The sequence below is a fragment of the Clupea harengus genome, chromosome 7, assembly GCF_900700415.2.
Source record: "Clupea harengus chromosome 7, Ch_v2.0.2, whole genome shotgun sequence".
Taxonomy (NCBI): domain Eukaryota; kingdom Metazoa; phylum Chordata; class Actinopteri; order Clupeiformes; family Clupeidae; genus Clupea; species Clupea harengus.
The window spans coordinates 17,704,435-17,729,790 of NC_045158.1; the positions used below are offsets into that span (position 1 = coordinate 17,704,435).

General features: G+C 44.1%; 1 protein-coding gene across 1 annotated transcript in view; it reads left to right on the forward strand.

Annotated features, from left to right (window-relative positions):
- Positions 1-25,356, forward strand: part of bmp2k (BMP2 inducible kinase) — a 61,722-nt gene that overhangs the window by 30,969 nt on the left and 5,397 nt on the right. Inside the window, exons 4-15 of the mRNA XM_012835123.3 lie at positions 2,719-2,861; positions 6,631-6,752; positions 8,573-8,654; positions 10,803-10,935; positions 11,662-11,765; positions 12,351-12,430; positions 13,516-13,667; positions 13,925-14,295; positions 14,859-14,942; positions 17,147-17,358; positions 18,030-18,193; positions 19,317-19,457. Coding sequence (XP_012690577.2) covers positions 2,719-2,861; positions 6,631-6,752; positions 8,573-8,654; positions 10,803-10,935; positions 11,662-11,765; positions 12,351-12,430; positions 13,516-13,667; positions 13,925-14,295; positions 14,859-14,942; positions 17,147-17,358; positions 18,030-18,193; positions 19,317-19,457 — 1,788 coding nt within the window. The remainder of the gene's footprint in view (positions 1-2,718; positions 2,862-6,630; positions 6,753-8,572; positions 8,655-10,802; positions 10,936-11,661; positions 11,766-12,350; positions 12,431-13,515; positions 13,668-13,924; positions 14,296-14,858; positions 14,943-17,146; positions 17,359-18,029; positions 18,194-19,316; positions 19,458-25,356) is intronic.

Sequence of the window (25,356 nt, forward strand, 5' to 3'; positions counted from 1 at the left end):
GAGGCCCATTTCCAGCAGCTATCACTCCAGTGTTCTAATGGTACATTGTGTTTGTTAATCGCCTTAGAAGACTACTGGATGATTAGAAAACCCTTGAAAACCCTTGTGCAATTATGTTAGCACAGCTGAAAACTGTTTTGCTGGTGAGAGAAGCTATACAACTGGCCTTCCTTTGAGCTAGTTGAGTATCTGGAGCATTACATTTGTGGGTTCGATTATACTCTCAAAATGGCCAGAAAAAGAGAACTTTCATGTGAAACTCGCCAGTCTATTCTTGTTCTTAGAAATGAAGGCTATTCCATGCGAAAAATGGCGAAGAAACTGAAGATTTCCTACAACTGTGTGTACTACTCCCTTCAGAGAACAGCACAAATGGGCTCTAACCAGAGTAGAAAGAGAAGTGGGAGGCCCTGGTGCACAACTCAGTAAGAAGACAAGTCTCTAGAGTCTCTAGTTTGAGAAATACACGCCTCACAGGTCCTCAACTGGCAGCTTCTTTAAATGGTACCTGCAAAACGCCAGTGTCAACATCTACAGTGAAGAGGCGACTCTGGGATGCTGGCCTGATGAGTGGCAAAGAAAAAGCCATATCTGAGACTGCCAATAAAAAGAAAAGATTGATATGGGCGAAAGAACACAGACATTGGACAGAGGAAGATTGGAAAAAAGTGTTATGGACAGACGAATCAAAGTTTGAGGTGTTTGGATCACACAGAAGAATGTTTGTGAGACGCAGAATAGGTGAAAAGATGCTGGAAGAGTGCCTGACGCCATCTGTCAAGCATGGTGGAGGTAATGTGATGGTCTGGGGCTGCTTTTGGTGCTGGTGAAGTGGGAGATTTGTACAAGGTAAAAGGGATTTTAAATAAGGAAGGCTATCACTCCATTTTGCAACGTCATGCCATACCCTGTGTACAGCGCTTGATTGGAGCCAATTTCCTCCTACAACAGGACAATGACCCAAAGCACACCTCCAAATTATGCAAGAAATATTTAGGGAAGAAGCAGGCAGCTGGTATGCTGTCTGTAATAGAGTGGCCAGCGCAGTCACCAGATCTCAACCCCATTGAGCTGTTGTGGGAGCAGCTTTACCGTATGGTACGCAAGAAATCCAACTTGTGGGAAGTGCTTCAGGAAGTGTGGGGTGAAATTTCTACAGATTACCTCAACAAATTAACAACTAGAATGCCAAAGGTCTGCAATGCTGTAATTGCTGCAAATGGAGCATTCTTTGACGAAAGCAAAGTTTAAAGAACAAAATAAAAATTTCAAATAAAAATCACTATTTCTAACCTTGTCAATGTCTTGACTATATTTTCTATTCATTTTGCAACTCATTTGATACATAAAAGTGTGAGTTTTCATGGAAAACACGAAATTATCTGGGTGACCCCAAACTTTTGAACGGTAGTGTATGTGTTTGTGTGTGTGTGCATTTACGCCTATTTGCACTTTCAATGTGCAAAAGATTTACAGTCAACACACATCTCTCTTGACATGGTCACAGCTGACTGGGATGGTAGTTCTTGGTTTAGTAGCCAAACAATGTGTGTGTGTGTGTGTGTGTGTGTGTGTGTGTGTGTGTGTGTGTGTGTGTGTGTGTGTGTGTGTGTGTGTGTGTGTGTGTGTGTGTGTGTGTGTGTGTGTGTGTGTCTTTTGACTCTTGTTGTGAAAGTGTGTCTGTGTGAAATCGCTCACCTTGTTTTAACCTTATTGTGCTGTGACATTACTTTAACCTTTTTGTGACCTTGTTCTAGGGGTTGGGGGTTGTTCTAAACAGTATTTTGAGTAATTGTAACAGCTACACCAATTCCTGAGGTTCTACATTAACATTTAGTACTTGTTAATCACGTGATGCTAGTGTAAGAATTGAAAACTGGGCGGTTTCTAAATATTGTTCATTGCTAGTATTGACTTCAATTCCCATACTGCTTTGTTTAGAGTCTGGGGTGAAAGGAAGTTGGAAGAAGTTGAGAGCAGAGAAGATGAGTGTAAGAGTGTTTTGGAGAAGTAAAGCGAGAAGTAAAACTCGTCTGTCTGTTATTGCCTAACCCCTTCTGATGATCTAAGGTTTTACACAAGCTCTCGCGCACTCAGTTTTCAGTCAGAGCCCTTGGTAAACAAGAGGGAGGATGGTGACAGCAGAAATAAATAGTTTGGAAGTTTATCACGGTCATGATAAAATAAATGGGCAGCAATTGCTAGTTGTGGATGGACTTCTCAAGGATGAATCAAACAACCAGTCTGTCATATGATAGTATAGGCTAGTCGCCTTGTCTATCGTGGCTAAAATGAATGTTGTTAAAAAATAGATACAAGCCAATATGACTAATGATGACCAGGTTTCATCGAATTTACAAAAAACAGCCGTTATATGTAAACACTATAATAACACTTTGTTGATAACCTCGAGTACTCTTAGTGGATTTCTAAAATGATGTACTTGTGCAACCCCTACCCTTAATGATCTTGTGGTGACGGTAATGTGTCTCTTTTTCTTTGACCATGCTCTCACCATTAAAAACCGTACGTGACCAGTTAATGACTCTGTAATTACCTTTTGTTGACGTTGAAAAATGCTCTTGTCGTGGTTTTGCCATGACATTTAATACGAGTTGTCGTGACATAGCCATGATGTTGATGTGATGTTGCCATAACGTTGCCATAACGTTGCCATGACGTTGCTATGACGTTGCTGTGTGCTGGTTATCTCTGCAGCGGGTCAGGTGGTGAAGCAGATGAATGAACGTCTGCACGTGGGCTTCACCGAGGCCGAGGTGCTGCACGTCTTCTGCGATACCTGTGAGGCCGTCGCCCGCCTCCACCAATGCAAGACGCCCGTCATCCACCGCGACCTCAAGGTGCCTGATCAATCACCAATCACCTCACCGTACCTCCTCATCCACACACACACACACACACACACACACACACAGTACAAGCCTTCAACATCCAGATTGCTCAGTTATTCAGTCTCTACCCCCTACCCATCTGTGAAGTTTAGGCATGCAGTAGAGTTGCATCAGGGAAGCCCACAGCTGACTTTTTAATGTGTGTGTGTGTCTCTGTCTTGGGCTCTTTACAGGCTGCACCCTCCCACTCCCTCTGTTGCACACGCGCACACACACAAACACACACACACACACACACACAATTGACATACTTAGAAGATCCTTATGCTGAGGTACTTGCTCTCTCTCTCTCACGGTCGGCAAATCTTCCTCTCCCTGTTTTCTCTCTCCTGACCCCCCTTAACTGCCCTCTCTCCCCTTAACTTCTCCTCCTCTTTTTCTCCTCCTCCTCTCTTTCCTTCTCTTAGCTTTTCTCTCTCTCTTTCCTGCCCTCCATTCTTTGTTCCCTGTTTCATCTTTCTATTCTCTCTCTCTCGCTCACGGTCTGGTATTATCCATCAGATACCTACCCTCTCTGAGTCGAGCAAGTGAGTAAGTGAGTAGGAGACCATCCCCTGCCTTTTGGCCAGCACAGATCAGCACCACACCAGATGCAGCACACTGGTCATGGTACCCTATTTACCCCTCCGGCCATCAGAGGGTGGGGCAATTCAGAAAACGGCCAGGTCAGGGCCACATCCTTCCAGAGTCTTCTACAGGTTAAAGGAGTTATTTTCCAGAGTCTTCTACAGGGTAGATGGGTTAAGGCCCATCCACACTGCCAACAATAACTATAACAATAACTGTAAATACTGTAGTTTTAAATATCGTTCAGCTCATATCGTTGGCAACGTCCACACCATACACTATAACAGTAACAACATGAAAAACGATCGTTGGGCATCATTTTCAGAGCGATTGTGGGAACGATAAAAACACTGACAGCAAATCAGAATCCAATAGAACTCTATCGTAGGTCAGTGTGGGCGACATATCGTTACATTCACAGTTTTAGTTACAGTTATTGTTGGCCCTTCAGTCCTCTGGAAGCCGGTCAGCAACGTTGCTTCAGCAGCACTGAAGGAGAGCGGGGTGGATCTGATTTTGAGTTCAAGTATCAGCAATCTTTTGCCAGGGTCAGGTCAGGCCAGGGCTGCACCTTTTTAAAATATATCTAAAGGGCCAAACTGGCCTGTTGATTTATATTTAAAGTAACACTATGCAACAATTTGACACTTTTTGAGGTATGGTTTTATAGGCAACTAGTTTTGGTACCATCCTCAAATTCATTTTGATAGCATATGGTCATGTGAAGGACAGATAAACACCTGTGTCTTCCCCACTAGCCACTCAAGATATGCCCTAGGTAGTTCAATGTAACGGGCTGAAACACCCTGCAAAAATGGAAGAAAAGCTTTCACACGCATGACATTGCCAGCTATACTGCCAAAAGACACTAGTTAGTGTTTTGGCACGCTTCTATCAGTGTCAGATGGGCTGTTGGTGGTGTTTGCAAGGTTTTTGCATGCCTTTTAGTAGGGATGGGTATCGTTTGGTTTTTATCCGATACCGGTACATAACCGATACTTTTAAAACGATACCGGTGCCTAAACGTAAAAAAAATTTACGATTGACGACATTTAAGAAAGGCTTTTTTTATTGCCAAATATATGAACTGTTTAAAGTAGATTATATATATAAATAAATACAAAACACTTTTTAACTTAAAACTTAAATAATATATGAACTGTTAACAAAAGTTTAGACTATACTTAAATAAATACAAATAAATACAAAACACACACACACACTCTGTACACACACTACAGCTTCAATACTTCAGTAATTCTTTTGTAGAAATATCAGCATATTGGCCTTCTCCGGCAAAATGCGACACCTTTTCTGACTAATCGCATGACCTGCACAGGAGAAAACCCTCTCCAATGGTGCCGATGAGGCCTGTACACACAGATATGTATCTGAAAGTACAGACAATTAGGGATGGGTATCGTTTTTTTTTTTTTTTCGATACTGGTGCTAAACCGATACTTTTAAAACGATACCGGTGCCTAAACCGATACTTTTTTTTTTAAAGCACAAAGCGACGATTGACGACATTAAAGAAAGGCTTTTTTTATTGCCAAGGCAATTTTTTTTCTTCAAATTGAACAATATATTAACTGTTTAAAGTATATTATAAATACATACAAAACACTTGGCTTCAAACTACAGCTTCAAACTTTTTAACTTCAAACTATGAACATTATATTAACTGTAAACAACAGTTTATAGTATACTTAAATAAATATAAATAAATACAAAAAACACCTTCAAACTTCTTTTGCAAAAATATGAGCATATTTGCCTTTGGAGTCAAAAATGTATTATTTTGTTTGCATTTATTTCATGAAATTTCACCATTTTATGATTTTGTTTATACCTATCTTTTCTATCTTGTTTATAGTTAATCTTGTTACTTGAACACACTGAGTACGAGAAAATGTGTACTGCCCCTTTAAGAGACTACCGTTGGTAGTTTAGCTGTCATCTCCGTATATTTTTCAGTCTTCGGTTGCTTTCAGTCTTTTGGTCTGCCGTTGACTCTTGCCTTCTCTCCCCTCTTTTCACGCAATTATTTTGTTGCATTTGCTGCACGTCGCGATGTTTGAATCTTTTTGTGCGAAATACAGCCACACTTTTGACCGTTTACCTTTCGGTATTTTCTCTGTTAAAAGGTTTTATGGCTAGTTCTGTTTGTGCTTGCTCTGTGAAATGCTGCCTGCTCTTCACTGTCATAAGACTGTTGCTATGAAAACACCAATGAGCGTGACCGACACAGGACAAAGTTTACATTGGGAGCTGGGGCAGTTTTACATGTGCCCCACAGAATCTGCCTAGCCGTGTTCAATTGGCTCAGGCACCGAAATGAAGCACCGAAATCTGCGTTGCATTTCGGTCCGGGTTGGTACCGGTTCTCGGTACCCAACCCTACCTTTTAGGTAGTTAGCTTACTAGTTTTGGAACAGAACTCCGTATTGGTGCTTTAAAGGTCTTCTCTGTGCGTTCCTTTAGAAAAACCTAAAGTAAAGCTGAGGGTGCAGACTGAGAGTCTCCGTGAGAGTGCTGCTATGGGGGATTAGGATTAGGTGTGTTTAATAAACACTCTCTGGGGCTTTCATCCCCCATGCTGAGGGCTTTGGATGATGTGTAGCCATCACGGGCTGCAACAGTTCACTTTGGAGGGGCGGCGGGGTGTTCTTATCCCACAGTCTCTGTATAACTAGCGCTCATAGCCAGGATTCGGACAGGGACTTTTTTTTTGCATTAAGATTAGGTGTGTTTAATAAACACACTCTCTAGGACTTTGTAAATTATGTGGTCATCATAATGCCTCCCGTGGGCTTCTTGTATCAGACTAATCTCCCACACACACTACAAACACACACTCTCCCACACACACACTCTCACACACACAGCCTTATCGCACACTCTATCCCAATTTGAATCTCATTTAAGCCCTTCTGTGCTGAAGGGTGATGCAACTTTCTGAGATAAATTTAGGGGGATACTGGATGTAAATATGTTTTTTTCCCCGTCTTTGTGTGTGTGTGTGTGTGTGTGTGTGTGTAAGTATGTTTGTTTGTGTTTGTGAGTGCCTAGGTGTGAGTTTATGTGTGTTGCACATTCATGTTTTCATGTATTTATGCAATGTCTTTGCACATGTGTGTGCTTCTCTCAGGTGGAGAACATCCTGCTGAATGACCATGGCAACTACGTGCTGTGTGACTTTGGCAGTGCCACGCACAAAGTGCTCCTGCCGCAGAAGGATGGGGTGACGGCAGTGGAGGATGAGATCAAGAGGTAAACGGTTTCCTGTTTCAGGCTTTCACTTTACCAATACCTCTATTTTATTTAACCTTTTAAACGTGCAGTGCTCGATTACAATTCAAAGCATAAACAAATCGAATTCAGGAAATGCAAACAAAAGATCGAATTCAGGACATTTCTCCTCACAGTCTTCTAGCTGTCCGTTCTGTTTGTCCAAAAATGACTCCAGCCAGGTAACATCATGGGACGCCCGTTGCTTAAGGTGCACGGAAGTAAAAGGGTGTATTTTATTGGCTGTTCAGCTCAAATATGAACAGCCTTTCACCAGGATCAAGGACTGTACCTTTAATCTATCTTTCTCTTTAACTATGTATCTATAGTGTGTGAAATATGATGTATGTAATATAACGTAGGATTGTAGTTGAGTGTAGTATTTTAATACTGGGAATCTGGGAATGTTTTTGTTTTGGTCAGTTATGAGTCAGTGATTTGCCTTGTGTGTATGTTTAAGGCAGTGTTAGTGACATAACTAACTGTATTTTCTAAACACAAGCATACACAGCAACCCAGCACCATGTCAACATTGACGGCATATATCCCAGTGCTTACACCTTTTTCCGTTTCTCTAAAGCCAGAAGGATTTCTTGTCTGATAGCTAGACTCATGGCTCTCCCTGCACTAGTGAATTTACTTCAGTCACACTGGCGTGTTTAGAATGTTCTAAAAGGAACGTTCTAAAGAATATCTGGGTCCATCACCAATTCCAACTTAGAATTTTAGAATCGTACATTGTTGAACGCATTCTTTTCTCAGAATGTCAAACTCCCCAGGTGAAGGGTTAATCCTGTTTATCAAACTGAGCTGGAGAGATCCACACTATCCCTCCTGGCTGATGCTCAGGTTGACTCTTGTTGTGTAACGGTCCAAGTAGGTTAAGCAAGCTGACCCTAGACCCTGGACTGTGTGTGTGTGTGTGTGTGAGAGAGAGCGAGAGAATGTGTGTGTATGTGTGTGTGAGAGAGAGAGAATGTGTCTGTGTGTCTTATGAGCATACATTTCCGGAGACCTCTCGATTCGGTAGGACAGCGGTATTTAGCTGATCGAGTCCCCGAAGTCCAAGTCCAAATCCCCAAAGTAGAGTCCCCATTAAGTCCGAGTCATCAATAAACTATCAGATGGATTAATGAAGAATAAAGAAAATTAGCTCTTTTAATTGTTTTCCATTATTGTGTGGTGTACATCACACTGCCAAAGCTTGTTTACTTTGTCGATTCACGTCAATGGCAAATCTGACAGATTTTTAATTCATTTATGCAATTGATTTGAAAACCTGGACTCGTACTACAACACTGTGTGTGTGATAGAGAAAGTCATGCTCATGTCATTTGGGAGGCCACCTGTGTGTGTGTGTGTGTGTGTGTGTGTTTGTTGAGTTTAGTCACGGTTATTCAAGGCCCAAGTCTCAACGGTTAACTGCCAACTCAGGATAACTGTTGTTTTTCAGCTGTACGTTCAAGCTGAGATTGCATAACGCCAGCCAGTTATGCCACCCCCACCCCCCTCCTGCACACACACACACACACACATCTATATCTATGGCCTGTGCTCTCTCATGTGTAATGGTACCTCTGTGTCCTGTCTTCTTTATCCCCTTATCTCTCCCTTTCATTTCTATGTTAATTCTGTGTGTGCCTAGTATAGAGGCAGTTGTATCTATAAATGATTCTGGAAACTTGTGTTTAACTAGTGATATAGACTTGACCAACATTGTGCTATACAAACACTTTTTAATTAAGGTTTTTAAAAGTCAAAGTCTCTCTCTTTCTCTCCCTCCTTCCCTGCCTCCCTCACAGGTACACAACGCTGTCATATCGAGCCCCAGAGATGGTTAACCTGTATGCTGGGAAACCTATCACCACTAAGGCTGATATATGGGTAAGGTGTGTGTGTGTGTGTGTGTGTGTGTGTGTGTGTTGCATTCATGTGTGGGTGTGTCCTTGTGCTTGTTTTATGTGTGTGTGTGTGTGTGTTTCAACAGTTATGCAGCCGAGCTGGTTTGAGCTTGTGCAGGCAGAACTGGTTTGTGGGCACAGGGTGAGATGTAAATGAGCTGTGGAGCTCCTGGCTGGGAAGCTGAGTCTTTAAGGGTGGCTGGTCTCATAGATAGCACTCTGTTGCCCCACTGTCCATTAGCCAGATAGTGCTGAGTCAGATAGAAACTGTCACCAAAAAGCCTCACTGCCATATTTGGACTCCAACAACACAAAGTCTTGGGGGAAAAAAAAAAAAACAAATAGCACAACAAAAAAGTAGTCGCTGCAAAAAGAAGCTGTAGTAAAAGTGTAGCTCGTCACAGTAGAAGGAGCAAGCGCTGTAAAAGTAGAGTAGAGTTTAGTTTTTATAGAGTAGAGTTTAGTTCCCACATAGAGCAGTACTAGGTTCAGGCCACAGGGGCAGATAGTGTTGGAAACCAGCCACGCCAAAACCCCTCACGTTACCATACGTAGACCCCACTATTACGAAAAACACAAGCGCGAACGGCTTTTAGTTTGTGTAGTTCTCACGTAGAACAGAACTAGGTTTTGCCCTGCGGGTGCTCAGCTTGTTCCTTTTCCCTGAGAAACATCCCTGATGTGTTTTAAGCCTCCTCCCACTGCTCCTCGTGTGTCTATGGGGTCCTAAGATGAGGGACTTCACTAAGTGTGCACTACTTTCTGCTCCTCGTGTGTCTATGGGGTCCTAAGATGAGGGACTTCACTACTTTCTGCAGTTTGAGTGTCATCCATTTGGGACTCGGCCTCCAGTAACACCGCACCATTGAACTTCCCACTACACACACACACACACACACACACACACACACACACACACACACACACACACACACACACATATACACACACACACATATACACACACACCCACACACACACACACACACATATACACACACACACACACACACACACACACACACACACATATACACACACACACACACACATACACACACACGCACACACACTGCCACTCAAACAAAGCGATACACCGTGGGAGCCCAGAGACAGCGAATGGGGGGAACAACTCACTTCCTGCATTGCTCTTGGCTGTAAAGACAGGAATTAGGTCTCTGTGCAACACACACACACGCGCAAACACACACACATACACACACACACACACACACACACACACACATTTTCTCCTTTATGTTTGGGTGTGAGCATGTCTGTTCTGGATTATGTTAGTGCAAAAGATGCCACAAGCAAGTTGTTCTTAACCAGCCATTACTCCTTAAACTTGTGTGTGTGGGTGTGTGTGTGTGGTTTGTGTCTGTATTTGAATCAGTGTTGAATGTTGCTGTGTTTTCAGTTTCAATATGTCTGTTTTTCTGCTTGTCTCTCTCTCTCTCTCTCCGTGTGTTCATCCTGTGTGTGTGTCTCTCTGGTGTTCTTTGTTCTTGTCTGTCTTTGAATCAGGGTTGAATGTTGCTGTGTTTCAGTATGTCTGGTTTTCTGCTTGTGTATCTCTGGGTGCTTCTTCATCTTTGTGTGTGTGTGTGTGTCTCTCTCTGTTTACTGTGTGTGTGTGTGTGTGTGTGTGTGTGTGTGTGTGGACAGCCATGTACAGCACATATACACACACACTCACTGCCAGTGCCAATGACGCTTCTTATGTGGAGACAGCTGCTGATAGATTTAACAGACGGAGGAAGCTAGCAGCCCTCCTTTTTGTCCCAGCGGCACAGATAAGAAGAGTGCGTGTGTGTGTGTGTGAGTGTGTGTGCGTGCGTGCGTGTGTGTGCACACTTTTAGTGGTTTTCCATTCCCATGTGTGCCAGTACATCCAGGTCTGCCAGTGTGACTGTGTGTTCTGTCCCCAGTAAATGCATTATAACACACTTGGAGTTTTAGATGTGAACTCAACCTAAACCCAACCCAACTGTATTAAGCTCTGTCCTTGCTCTAAGCACGTGTTTTTACATTTATTTATATATTTTTAATTTGCCTGGCCTCTGAATATTAAGGGCCTTGTTTTGTATGATGATGATGATGATGATGTTGTTGTTGTTTTTTTTTGCAGGCGCTCGGGTGCTTGTTGTACAAGCTGTGTTTCTTCACGCTTCCATTCGGGGAGAGTCAAGTTGCCATATGTGACGGAACCTTCTCTGTTCCAGATAGTTCCAAATACTCCTTAAAATTGCACTGTTTGATGAGTAAGTACAGCTACAGCCTCCCCTATAGCCTCCCACACCTAACACATGAGATGGTCTCACTCCTTGTTCTTGTGAATGATGATTCATACTTCTTTTATGCTCTAATGAATGTTCAGTCACTTTGGTGTTGTGTTTAGTGAAACGACACCTCCACCTGCTGGTCACATGGTGAAATTACAGCATCTCTGTTACAATGTGTTACATAATTCATAGGACAGCTGTTCTAGTACTCTGTTTTTGAAAAGGGATTCTGACCCAGTTCAGGCTGTTGTCCTACTTTATGCCGGGCAAGCGCACTGTGTTCCTGCTCGTCATTGTTAAACAGGACCAGAGGATTAAAGTGACCATGATTCTAGGGAGAGGGAGGAGGAGAGGAAAGGCACTATGGGTCCACCGGTTTACACCGGCCTTTGTTAATAAGTAGGTAGTAAGGTTTGAAGTTAGGTTTAGATTATTTGCTAGGTTTGGTTTAGATTACTAATGCGGCCCCTGCATTAGTAGAATGACATGGTTCATGTTGCATAGTAGAATTAAATGAACAGTCTAAAGTGTGTGTAGCATAGTAGAATTAAATGAACAGTCTAAAGTGTGTGTGTGTGTGTGCGTGTGTGTGTGTGTGTGTGTGTGCGTGTGCGTGTGCGTGTGCGTGTGCGTGTGCGTGTGCGTGTGCGTGTGCGTGTGCGTGCGTGTGCGTGCGTGCGCGCGTGTGTCTTCTGATGTGTTCAGGATATATGCTCGAGCCCGACCAGGAGAAGAGGCCAGACATCTACCAGACCTCCTACTTTGCCTTCAAGCTGGCAGGGAAGGACTGTCCTGTGCCAAATCTCTTTGTGAGTACCAACACACACACACACACACACACACTGCCCAGAATATCTTGTGTATATCCCTGCTCCAACCACGCCTGCTTGAAATCAGTGTGATCAAATGCTTTTGGTTAGTTAAATGCTAGCCGTGTGTCCAGCTAATGCAGAGTACAATTGACAAGTTCAGTCTGGTTCGCAGCAAACAACGGTGTGACTGACGGTAGTAGACCAACTACACCCAGTGTAATGTGTAACACGGTTCATCAAACACCCCGTACACACCCGACAACAGGACCTCCGTTGCAACACATCAAGGATACTGACCTCAGAATAGAACGTTCACCCTTAAGGGTGGATTGTGGACTGTGTGTGTTAGCTGTAGCGAGGACCAGTCAGTGGGCTGGACGCATGCATGGAGATCTGTTTGCGAAGAGCTACATCATAGTGTACCTTGACTTGATATAATTTGAATCATTGCAAGTTAGGAACAGGATAATATGTATCTTTATTTAAGCTTCTATATAGGTGTCTGTGTTTAAGTGTGTGTGTGTGTGTGTGTGTGTGTGTGTGTGTGTGTGTGTGTGTGTGTGTGTGTGTTCATGTGTGCAGAGCTCCCCCATTCCCAGCTCTCTCCCTGACCCCCTGACTGCCAGTGAGATCGCAGCCAAGAAGAACATGACAAAAGCCAGGTAATACTCAGACACCCATGGTGACAACCAGTGTTGCCAACTTAGCGACTTTGTCGCTATATCTGGCGACTTTCCAGACCCCCTTGGAGACTTTATTAGCAAAAAGCGACTAGCGACAAATCTAGCGACTTTTTTCCGTCATTATTATTGGATTATTGTGTCGACAAAGCACTGAAGAAGCATCTCACATATCCCGTTCTGCAGTTTACGTTACAACCGATCTCACGAGAGCTGAGTACAGCGAGGACTGTCATCGTCTCCTCTCCACTCACACAGCGCCTGCGCGGCTAGTCTTTCTAGATAGCAGCAAAATATTAGAGCTTTGTATTCGCGGGCAAAATATTAGAACTTTGTATTCACGCGAAAGTTGTACCTCTCCCAGAATTGCATAATGTGCGCATGCGCAGCTTATTTGCATATTATGCAAATTAGTTGATTACGTCATCTAGTGACTTCTGGCGACTTTTGGGAGAGCTAACAGCTACTTTCCTTACAGAAAAGTTGGCAACACTGGTGAAGACAGACAGACAGACAGACAGACAGACAGACAGACAGACAGACAGACAGACAGACAGACAGACAGACAGACAGACAGACAGACAGACAGACGCCCTCTCCCTCTCCTTTTCTCTTCATGCTGTTCCTGTGGTCCTTGTCATGTAAGGCATAGCTGCAACAGCAACTCTTTAACGTACAAGAGTGTTCTGAAGTTCAGGCTTATTCTAGCTACCACTGTGAAGTAATTTATTTCAAAGTACATAATGAACTTGTTTATGTCACCATGACCTGGCACCTATAGAAACCGTGCATATCAGTCATCAAATGGAAACCTAAGGAGAGGGTTAGTACAGTGGAACACCACTCTGTTCCAGATCCCTCCTAAAACCTGCTGCAGTGTGGGACCAGCTGATGTGTACTTCATGACCACACTTATACTGTGTAATAAACGTGTTATAACAGCCCATCTGTCATCATATTCTGCCTGTATGAGTTATAACAGGCGCCTGCTCTGCTGTGTGACGGTACAATTTATTACAATTAATTATAATTGTCATTAATGAAGCCTTTTGTCTTATCGCCCTCAGGATAACGGACGCGGTGGGTCCCACAGAGACGTCCATCGCCCCAAGGCAGCGGCCCAAGGCGACCTCCAGTGGCGTGCTGCCCCTGCACACCTCCTCCGCCACCCCTGTCAAGATGGGCGTCCCTGCCGCCCCCATCAGCAACGGCCAGAAAGGTACGCAGGGAGGGAAGAGTGGGTACTAGTGACCTCTGACCCCTCACTGCTGTGAGCTCCTGTGTCAGTGGACAGAGGAATTTTAGTGTGAAGGATTTTGGTACAGATTGTACAGTGTGTGTAGATGTTGTGTCTGTTGGGTGTGCACATGTGAGTGTGTTTGTGTCTATTGTGTGTCTGTGTGTGTGCCTGTAATGTGTGTTTAACGTGTGTGTGTGTGTGTGTGTGTGTGTGTGTGTGTGTGTGTGTGTTCCCAGCTGCAGGTAACGGGCAGCCCCCAGTGGCCCTCGCGGGCACCACCGCTCAACCCAACCGCGTCCTGCAGCAGCTCCAACCCGGAGACCTGCGTCTGCAGCAGCAGCTGCACCCACATCCACACGCGCAGCAGCACCTGCCCCAGCACCCGCAGCACCTGCCCCAGCACCCGCAGCACCTGCCCCAGCACCCGCAGCATCTGCCCCAGCACCCGCAGCACCTGCCCCAGAACACGCAGCATCTCCCCCAACACACAGCGCACGTCCAGCAGCACCATCAACACACACCGCCTCTCCAGCAGCAGCCACAGCAGCACAGCATCCACCCACAGCAGCAGCAGTCGCCCACACCTCAACAGCTCCAATACCTCCAGGTATCTTCTTCGTCATCATCATCATCATCATCCTTGTCTTCATTCCCCGCTTTACTCGGCCTCCAGCCTTGTGCATTTGGCTGAAGCCCACTGTTGTGGGGATATCCTTTACCAACCACACACTCACGCAGGTCATGCTGCTTCATTTCACAGCTGAGGGACTTATGGAGTATGGAGGGGAAAGATTAGTGTGTGTAGTTGGTCTGAAACGGTCTAAGCCAATCCAATGCCAAGTGAACGCTGTGAAGGAGAATAAAGACCAGGAAGGCATTGAGAGAGACTGTGTGGCAGGATTCTCTCAACAGAGGGCGCTGTGTGTGGTGCCCGTGTGTGTGTGTGTGTGTGTGTGTGTGCCCGTGTGTGTGTGTGTGTGTGCGTGTGTGTGACTCAGAGAACTCGACCAAAACAGTTCAGTATCTGCCCCTGCAGTAGAAGGGCTGTGCTTGATTGGAGGTGGAGTTGCATTGACATTCAAATGTAACTTCTCTTCTCTTCTCTTTTATCATCCCTCTCACTTCTCTCTCCCTCTCCCTTTCCCTCCCTCTCTCTCTCTCTCTCTCTAGTACCAACAGGCCTTGCAGCAGCACATGCTTCAGCAGCAGATGATGATGCAGCCAGTGTATCAGCAGGCTCACTACGCAGCCCTGGTGAGAATACATGTGTACACACACACACACACAAAGCACGTATGTGTATACACACAAAGCACGTATGTGTAAACACATATAAAAAAACAATATGCTTACACACAATTTACTCAGACCCTGTGGACAATCCTAATTACCTTTCCTCTTGCCTTATCTCTCTGTCTCTCTCTTTCTTTCTCTCGCTTTTTCTTTCTTTCACACACACACTTTGCACACACAGTTGACACAAAATGTGTGTACAACCTTTAATGGGTAATTCACAGAAGAGGGTGGAGTGGATTCAGAGAGTGAGTTGTATTGTTATTACTGCACATAGTTCAACCACAATGGGCTTTTGTTCGGTTGGCTCCCACTATATGTGTCAGATACGCAGTTGTTTTGCTGAAATCTGAGTGACTGAGCGGGGAAATGGGAATGCGAGCTGTGTCAAACCGCCATGTCCAATCTCTGATATTCGTGAACGTATCACCATGGAGACTGCAATGATAGTGATTGTCATTCCCACGTGAACTTGATTCTGAAGCGGTAGGTTTTCCTCAAAACAGCTTTTCCCCTTTACCACACTAAGTGTTTTTGGTTGGAAGCCCTGGATTCGAACACACAATTGGCCTCACACTTTCACTCATGTGTCTTTGCCAAGAGCCTGGCGACACTGAAAACCCAAACTCGAGCCTCCAGGTCTCATTTCTCTGGAAGCTTCTCTGAAACTTGCATGTTCTCCCTCACACTTTCTCCCTCTCGCTCTTTTCTTATATTATCACTTTACATCTCAAACTTGCACTCTCCCTCTCTCTCTCTCTCTCTGAAAAAGAGAGTGAGGCAGGCTGAAACTCCTCTAAATACACTTGCGCTGTTTTTAGCTTGTTTTCCAGCGAATGGCGACCATCTGTTTCGTCGCAAGGCAATCTGCTGCGGGCTGGGCCCTTAGGGGATTGGTGTGGAGGTGGGCTGTGTGGGAGTGGGAGTGGAGGGTGAAATCGAGCGACTCTGTGTTAAATCGCAACATATGAAGCAATTACAGCGCCGCGGAGAGTTCCGGGTGGGGGTGGGGGGCTGCTTGCTATCGCGACTTCTCAGTCGGTTCCCCTCCTGGCCACCGTCGGGTTTCCGACAGACGGTTCTGACCCGACGACCGATGGTGACCCACCTCAGCAGATCAGTGGAGGAGTAAAACGGTCCGAGGAACAGGAAGAGGCGATTCAGAGACTCTAAGATGTAAACACTGATGAAAAGTTGCAGAGCTATGAGGTGATGCCAAAGTGGTTGCAGTCAGTTCACTGGCTTGTTGGCATAGCTGTCCATCCATTAAGAACAGACCTGAAGCTCCTTCCTCCGTTTTAATTTCATGCTTTAATCATTCAGCAGTATAGAATAGTAGTAGTAGCCAAGTCATTAAGATAATATCTTAGATGTAATTGGAAGCCATTGCAGTCAGAATACTTGCAATATGCATTTATGGTATACATTTCCCTATGTGCATGTAGTAGGTACTACAATTTCTGTGCAGGTCGTACGAAGGAGTAGTTTGGCTTTCATTTCTATTGTGGTAATGTGGGAGTAGTGTGTTGGCTCATGACTCTATCCTACCATGTGTGTTGATGTAGCATTAGAATGTGAGGCTAATGAAGTTGTCCACTCCTTAAGGCTGGGATATGCTTCTACAACTGCGTTACTGCGTGGCCACGCAGTCGCTCCGACGCAGTCGTGAACCTTTTACAGTTCCCCCACGGTTGGTGGGTGTTGCAAAGCAATTCACTGCCAGAACAGTAGTTGGTGCGACGTTTTTTTTCCAAAGACAAGACAATCAGATGGCTGACCAAACTCCGTAGATGGTCGTATTTGAACATAAAAGTTGTTTGTTTGACTTTTTTTGGCTTAGCTCTTTTAAAAGTTACCGAGAAATAGACACTGCAATGTAAAAACGCCGTTATTGTAACTGAAAAATACGTCTGAAGGGATTTTCGAGGTGTCTGAGCCAGCTATCTAATGTTAGCATGCTACTACCCACAAAGTAAACAGTGATGTATTGACGGAGATGGATAGTTAAAAAATTTGGGAGGTGCACGTCAGGCCACGGAGAGGTGGTCAGAGGGGGTTGGCAACGACGCAAGGGGCTCTGCGTGTCTGCGTAAAAGTCCGGCCATGAATTAGGCTTTATGCAACATTGGCATGTAATTACCCACTCCCTTGCCCTTCCTGCACAGATGCAGCAGTATCAGCAAGCCTTTGCCCAGCAGCAGCACCAACAACAGCAACAGCATCATCCTCAGCAGCAGCATCATCCTCAGCAGCAGCTCCCCTATCCCACCACCTCTCCGCTGGAGTTCCAGACTCCACTGGGCTCCTATCATGCCGCTACGCCCGCCTCCACCCACACCGCTCTCTCACCTGTGGAGCCTCCATACACTAACCCCAGGTAACACTACCACCTCAACCACCCATCCATATGCATGTACCAACTTTTCACATCTGCTACTCATTCGTGGAGAAATGAATGAAACACCTGTTACGCTTCACCCATCCACTGTCATGTCCTTATATCTTTACATTATATCTACTACATTATACACATTATATCTAGTACTATATTACATTTATATCTTTACATTATATCGACTCTCCTAGAACCCATTTATGCCCACATAAAGCCATTCATCATGATAAGATGATTAAGAGGAGAAGGCCCCGCACAGCTGTGAGCTTATATCCCTTCCTATATCAACCGCTATTATTTTGCACCTCTGTGTCCACCATCATCTGATGCTTACATGTGTAGTCCATCAAACATCTGCTAGTACTTGCATGAATCTTGACCTGGGTACCACTAAACACACATAAGATGCCATCATCAGGATTGTCTTTGCTTGTCACAAGTCCCCTTGGTTACCAGGCCAACAGGCCTACAGTCATAAACTGTGCGGTCCCTTTGCGTTCAAAAGCAAAGCCACATCCTACTGTGGAGAAAAGGGATCTTTTAACATTGTGTTTACCCCTATCTCTTTCATTACTGTGTCCCATCCTTTCCTCTTGCCTTCTCTCTCTTTCTCTCTTGCTTTTTCTTTCTTTCTTACTCCTCCCTCCTTGCAGTAGAAACCCAGTGGCCCAGAGTCCAGATGTGCTGTTGTCGCCCACCACTCCGACTGTGAGCCACCCACCCGACATTGCCGGCTGGAACCCTTTCGGAGACGACAACTTTTCCAAGCTCACGGAGGAGGAGCTGCTGGACCGCGAGTTTGACCTGCTGAGAGCAAGCAAGTGCCCAACATACCCCAAAATACGACCTGCTCTACACTTTGGCCCCATTCAGATAGTCTTTTTTGCTTAGGAAGGTTCCTAATTGAATGAAATTACCCGGATGTATCCAAGTGATGCCTAAATTCTCTAAATGCTAGGAGCTTCCGTGCTTCCTTTCGTATCTCCTTTAGCATAGGCTACACTGGAGCATCCTTTACAAAAGGGAAGGAGATAGTATCACCCCACTATACACAGCAACAACAACCCAATCCACACGACCCACGTCATGTGGATTGGGTGTCGCATAATAAGTAGCCTAGTGTACAGTCGAATATTCATAGCACTGCAGTTGTCTTTTCCTCCTTTTCCTTTTACCTCACATCTTTCATTGACATAATGCCATTTTCCATGGAGGTCAAGGAAAAGGGGTTAGGAAAAGACGATACTTCAGACTATCTGCCCGTAGCCCTGATCCCAGCCTTAATGGGGGAGGGTAGTAGGGAAAGCTGAACGTGAAACAGGCATGGCAAACCTTTTATAAAATGTCATATTGGGATTTCTTTTGTAGAACAAAACAGTTATGAATAATGACGAATACCAAGAGTTACATTGTTGAAATTGTAGCATTTCATGTGTTTTTGCAATCCTGACAATACAGTTAATGTACATTATCCACACCTAGTCACACCCAGGTAGACACCTTTTTCCAGTTTGTAATGTGTAGTGTTAAAAGAGAGAACCAGAAACACCTACCAGCCCCACAGCTGGCTTCGCCACCAGTTGCCCGTGCTCCATATGTCCAGCAGAGGGCACTGTAGGAACAAATAGACCATGCTTTCAACTGCTCCCAGGGTGGAGTTCCTCACTTTATCCACCTGTGTCTGTGAGATGAATATAGCTGTTTTAATGCCCGTGGTACCATTTTTAGAAAGAGCAGACTTTTGTGGGTTTGAGATGAATTGAATTTATATTTATAAATGTACCATTTTATCAGAGACTGAACATCATAGTAGTCTTGTAGGTTGATCGGTTAATGCTGAATATTCCAAACTCCAGCCCTGAATCTTCAGTTGAGTGTTGACGTGAAACTTTAGTAATTCATGCTAACCCTTGCTGCGTGTGTGTCTCTCTTCCTCACAGAGAAGCCAGTGGAGAGAACCACTAGTGTAGAGACCAGCTTGGACCGGCAGCAGCATCAGCCGCAGCATCAGCAGCCTCCCACCCCGTCCCAGCCCCTCCCTGAGGACCCCTTCGGCTCTGTGCCCTTCCTGGCTAGCGCAGGCAAGTTTTAGAAGGACCACCCCAGCTACGAGAGCACTTCTTCCTACACCTCCCCCAGTCCACCCTAGTGGGGGTATCTTCCAAGTCCTGTACCCTCATTCTGACTCCAATTCTGCCTCATCCTACCCCCCCCACACCCCCCCACACACACACACACACAAAAATAACTCCCCGTGTTAGGGGCTAGGTGTGAGGGTGAGGAACTGAACAAATAAATAGACAAAAGGAAAAAAAGAGATCTACAAAGAATCAGTTATCATCTGCCATCAATCAAGTCCCAACTGACAAAGAAATACACACACTTAGAATTTCTGTCAGGGCCAGAACATGCCTACGACACAAGTGTGTGCGTGTGTGTGTGAGTGTATGCATGCACGTGTGTGAACGTGCACGTGTGTGTGTATGTGCGCATGTGTGTCTGTGTGAAGTATTCATACATGAATTTCAAATACAACAGGAGCCGGTGTTCCTTCCCCTTGTCAGCCCCCATTCCAGGGCAAACTATATGAGAATGTAATTAGACATAGTTTTGTAAGTGTCTTTGTCATGTTGGCTTTTCCACACAGTCCAAGCCTTAGAAACTGGCCCAGCCTCATGGGAATGTATGTGCTGTAGGATAGACTGATAGCAATAGAGGAGCCCTATCTCACAAAATGGCACATGTGCTTTAGTCATACGCGTCTCTGCGTGTGTCCAAGGAAAAATGTGAGGTAGTGTTTTAATGCATTTGGAAAATGCCTCCTTTTTTGTTTTCAATACCAAGGGAATTCCGATCATGTGTGTTTTTTTGTTGTTGTTTTTCATCCATTTCGTTCCGAGTGGCTGTCGCTTGGCTTCTGTGCTCTTATCCATGGGAACCCTGGCTTGTCCCTCTCCCACCCGCCAACTTCATCTCCTCTCCTTCCTCTTCCTTCTCCTCTTCTTCTCCTCTGCCCTCCCTGAGGCTGGCACAGTGGAATCTGCTTAACCCTTGCACTTTATGCTGGTGTGTGTGTGTGTGTGTGTGCGTGTGTGTGTGTGTGTGTGTGTGTGTGTGTGTGTGGGTCACAGGATGCTCTCTGACTAACTGAGTCCATAGGCTTATGGGAACTAGAGAAAATATAGAACTATACGGATAGATAGATCTAATGTGTGTGGCATTATCCCCAATACAGAGAGCTGTGTTGTGGATGATGTGGATTAACTGAGAGCTTCAGTTTTGATTTGATTGATTGAGAGAGAATGAGTCATATCCTGGAGCGCTGGTCCAGGACTGTTGTTGGCGTTGAAATGACCTTTTGAGAAGAAAATGTGAAGGGTCACCTTTACCCGACTCTATTCCAAGGTAGCGGATTATTCTGGAATGGGTCTGCTTCTGATCTCACCACTGTCCAATCAGTTGCCAGCCGGGAATGAACTTGGCCAGGTCAGAGTCGGATACCGCCCCAGTCCAGTGTTTTCTGAGTTGTTCCCCTGTCAATCATGTGATGCAAACACACTTCATGGTCATGGTCAAGGTCATGGTGTGACTGTGTCCAGCAGACATGTCAGCGTGTAATATAGCCCATAGATATGTGAATGGTCAACGCGACTGCTTCAGGGAAAACTGATCAAATGTCATTACAAGAGAAGGGAGAACTTAGAAATGACAGACAAGCTAAATCACAAAGTAAAGAAGCTGTGAATAAGCAGAGATGGCATGTTTACAGTCTGTTATAGTACAGGTGTATCTCTCTTTGGATCGCCTTGAAAGAAGGGCAAAGCACACTCTTTCTTACAGTTTTCTAAAGAAAGAGTTGCGTCTCAAGGACATATTGAGGTGATTCCACAGGCTAGGGTGAAACACACCACTACAGTCAAAAACAGACGTCATGCTGGCTGCCTTTTAGATGCCCCAATGTTTGTTTTGTTTCCTGATTTACCTTTGTTTATTTTTGTTAATTGTTTAACGCTTAAAGCTGTGACGAGTTGGTGAGCTGCCCGTTATCAGGCTGCTCCATTTTTAGTTTGAGGTCGGGGGGGGGGGGGGGGGGGGGGGGGGGGGGGGAATGGAGGACGGTTGGGTGCAGAAGAAGACAGAAACCGGGCTACCGGGCATATTTTCTTTACATATCTCTGGGTTTTACTTGTGAGCTACTCACTAGCAGGTGGCCATCCACTGCTTGAGTGGATTTCATTCCAGGCTTTTGGTCGTGTGCTGGCATATAGAAAGGGGTTCGGTTCCATAGAAAGAAGTTCTCTGCTTTGGAAGAACTGAGTAGGACTTTATCTCTCACAACCGCTACAGGTTGTGGTATAGGAGCCTCTCTTTGTCTCTCTCTCCTTTATTTGTCTCTCTACTTTCTTTCTTTCTTTCTTTCTTTCTTTCTTTCTTTCTTCATCTCATATTAGCATGGGGAGGATTCCAGCATTATGGACATTGTTATTCAGTTTGTGTGTCCTTGATCTGTTGAAACTTTTGAGCGTGCAAAAAACAGTGGTCTTCTGTGAAGCAAAGCGCTTCAACAGTTAGAAACCATGTTTTCGCTTCTGCATGTGTTTTAAAAAAAAATAAAATGTATTATTAATATTTTCCTTCTTCACCAACTAAAAGCTCTTGAAATTTGGCATTCCTATTGTGCTTGAGATATCTCAGTTGTTCCAGGGGGTTTGGTTCTGGCTCTTGTGAAAAAAACCAACCCATAATGCTGTATCTCCCCTGGTGAAGAAGGTGATGACATAACCACTCATATACCTCATCCGTCACTAACCCCAAGCTAAACTGATCTCAGTGCCCCATCGTGAGGTACACTGTAGAGGGCAGGGATGGGCTTGTTCTTTCACACCCTCACTCTGTCACGTTTTATACAAGTTTTCTGTTTGCCAAAGGTAAGTCGACCATATGAAGCCAGAGAGAATCCTTCAGCTGGATTCTATGTGTTTGTGCTACATGCATTTAATTAGTTTGTTTGTTGGTTTGTTTTTGTTGGTTTGTTCTTTCATCTCCTGAGTCCACGCAAGTTCTGATTTGCTTCACACGCATTTCAGAACAAAGTTTTTTTCTTTTTTTATCTTTCATTTTTTCATTATGATTTTTTATCAATTCTCTTGCCATGTTGTTTTAAGTAAGACAGCCATTCTCAGAAACATCTTGTTTGAGTGGGATATTGGTGGAAAGATTGCATCTGGTTAATAGAAGTTGCATTAAAACAATAATGTAAAAAAAAGTTAAATACTAATACTGCACTACTAGCGTGTAACAGAAGTGCTTTAATGCAGACCTACAGAACCAGTTGGGTCGATTCGTAATCAGCCTAGCTGAGCTAACCGGGCCCCTTTGAAGGCCTGCTTCGGTCATGAGTCTCTGGTCATGCTTGCTGGGGTCTAAGGGGTTAACGCTAAAGGCTAAGGCTGCGTGCTAACAGGTCCGGGTGGTGCTTCCCTACTAAACCAGTTGGGTTTCCAGGCCTTCTCTGCCACACGTCAACACACACCCGCACGCTAACAAACACACACACAAACACACACACACAAACTATCTATCTCTCTCGCTCTCGCTCTCTTTGACACACTCACACTCACACACACACACACACACACACACACACACACACACACACACACACACACTTCATTCTCCTCTTACAAAGGGATCTGTTGCCCCAAATGACTCTGTGTTCACACAAGAACCATGGTTGTCCTCTACTGCTCATTTCAAACAGAACTGTGAGTTATGACCTGGCTGGAAGAGCTGAAGACCTTTAGCCGACAGCACCTTCTGACTAAGACCTCATGCAAATATTGAAACAGACATATACAAAGCACATAAATAAAAAAATATATATATATAACTATACACACACCTATATAATGCATTTAGGTGCATAGGTTATACATGCTCTGTACACAGATGCCAGATGATAGAAATTTCTGTAAATGACCTTGTAACATTCTGTAACTGTGTCTCTTTTTCAAAATGCTAATGAAAAATAAAAACATTGAAAAAGCCTCACATATTTCCCTGGTTGGTTTTTATTCCAGAGGCCAAAGTCCAGTGCACGGGTATTTGTGTTCTAGGTTGGTAGGGTCTAACCACCACTGTACCACAAGGGCAAGATGTTCTGATTCATCTTATTTACGTAACTGATATGGCTGTCTTACTTCAAATACCAGAATGCGCTATTACATCATGTTTCCCAAATGAGTCAAATTACTAGAGACTTTTTTAGAGATGCTTGATCTGAAGAACTATTCTGTTTCCTTATTTGGACACAGTCTAGATTGATCTTGTAGTAATTGTCAGATACACTGTCTAACTTATCATGATAATATCTGAAACATGGACTACATCATGACTCCAAATCAATTTCAGAGTGACCAAGCTGTGGAAACCAATATGGTTAGAATGGGCTGTGAAAAGCTCTTTTGTTCTTTTTTGTCTTAATCTCTTGTGTTTGTCTGATTGGGGATTTATTTGACCATGTTATGTATTTTACAGTTTTTTTTCTCAGACGCTTTGGTGCATTTCTCAAATCATCCTTAACATGTTCAAATAGCACCACACAGTGAATTACCTGCAAAAGCCCACGCTTCTGAAAAATAAATAATCAGTAAATATGTCAGTGCCACCAAAAGTCATGTTGTCAATATAAAATTGTATCCCGGAAATGTATTCCTTATTTAAAATGTAGCTTTTTAATGTATCTCTTTCACTCAGTTATTTATGAGTTGAGAAACACTGGGATAATGTAGATACATTCTCCGAGAACCAAGTAATGTCATGTATTATCCCACCATGATAGATCATAGACATTTCACCTTCCTTCAGGAGAAGAACTTTGCCATTGATAAAGTAAAATGGATAGAGCAGTAATCAGCATTATTTTGAGTCCACCAAACCATTCCCTAATGCTGTTTTTGTGGTGAAGGTTTACATTGACCCAAATGACCACATACAGTACACACGTAATTTGGCATGCTGCTTTTTTTTTTTTTTTTTTTTTTAACAAAACCCCTCCCTTTCTTGTGAATGCGATCCCTGTGGATGATTTCCCATAAGGAAGGTAATATGTTGTGTTCTGTATAGCCTAGTGGTGAAGATATGACCGAACACATTGTCTGATATAGTGTCACACTGATGCTGGCCTGGCACATCCACTCTGGCTTGGTGGCCTATGAGGTTTTACACTCACCTTTTGCCTTTGACATTGAATCAATCCTCATCAATCACATGTAAACAATCAAGTAATTGATCAAACATTCCAAAAGTACCATGTCACTGAAACATGGTTGACACATAATGACTGATTGGACCTAATTGCATGTCATGACTTACACAATGAAGACATACCTAGATGTTTTGGGGGAGGATAAGACTTAACAGCTAATGATTCTTCATACCCTTTCGCATGAATATACAAAAGCATTTGCAAAATTTAAAAAGAAAATGCTGTTATCCGCAAGTTTTGACAATGTTTGTGATCTGAGAAATGTACCAATGCAAAATGATTTATCCAAATGACTGTTTCCCTGTTGTCATAGCAGACTGTAAAGGAAGGCCAGTCACATGACATAGGTTGATACAGAGGAGTGTAACGTTTTAAAAAGAGAAGGGCGCCAGTCAGATTATGCTAAGGTAATAACATCCTGATACTCTTGGAGATTGTATGTAAGCCAAGGAGAGGGGCCGAGTGAGTAGTTCATCTTTCTGACACACACCTTTGGTTTGTTTGCCGCATTTCAAACAAGACTGTAAACGGATGTGGCTTCAGTCTGCCTGAATACTAATGTTGAGGAGGGGGGGGAGTCGGGGTTTCTGCTCTCCGTAGTTTATGTAGCCTTAATCCCATTAGGAAAGCACCAGTGAACAGCAACAATCACTCCTCAGAGACACACAAAACTGATGAGCGCTAACACAACCAAACGCCAAACTCTGTGTCCA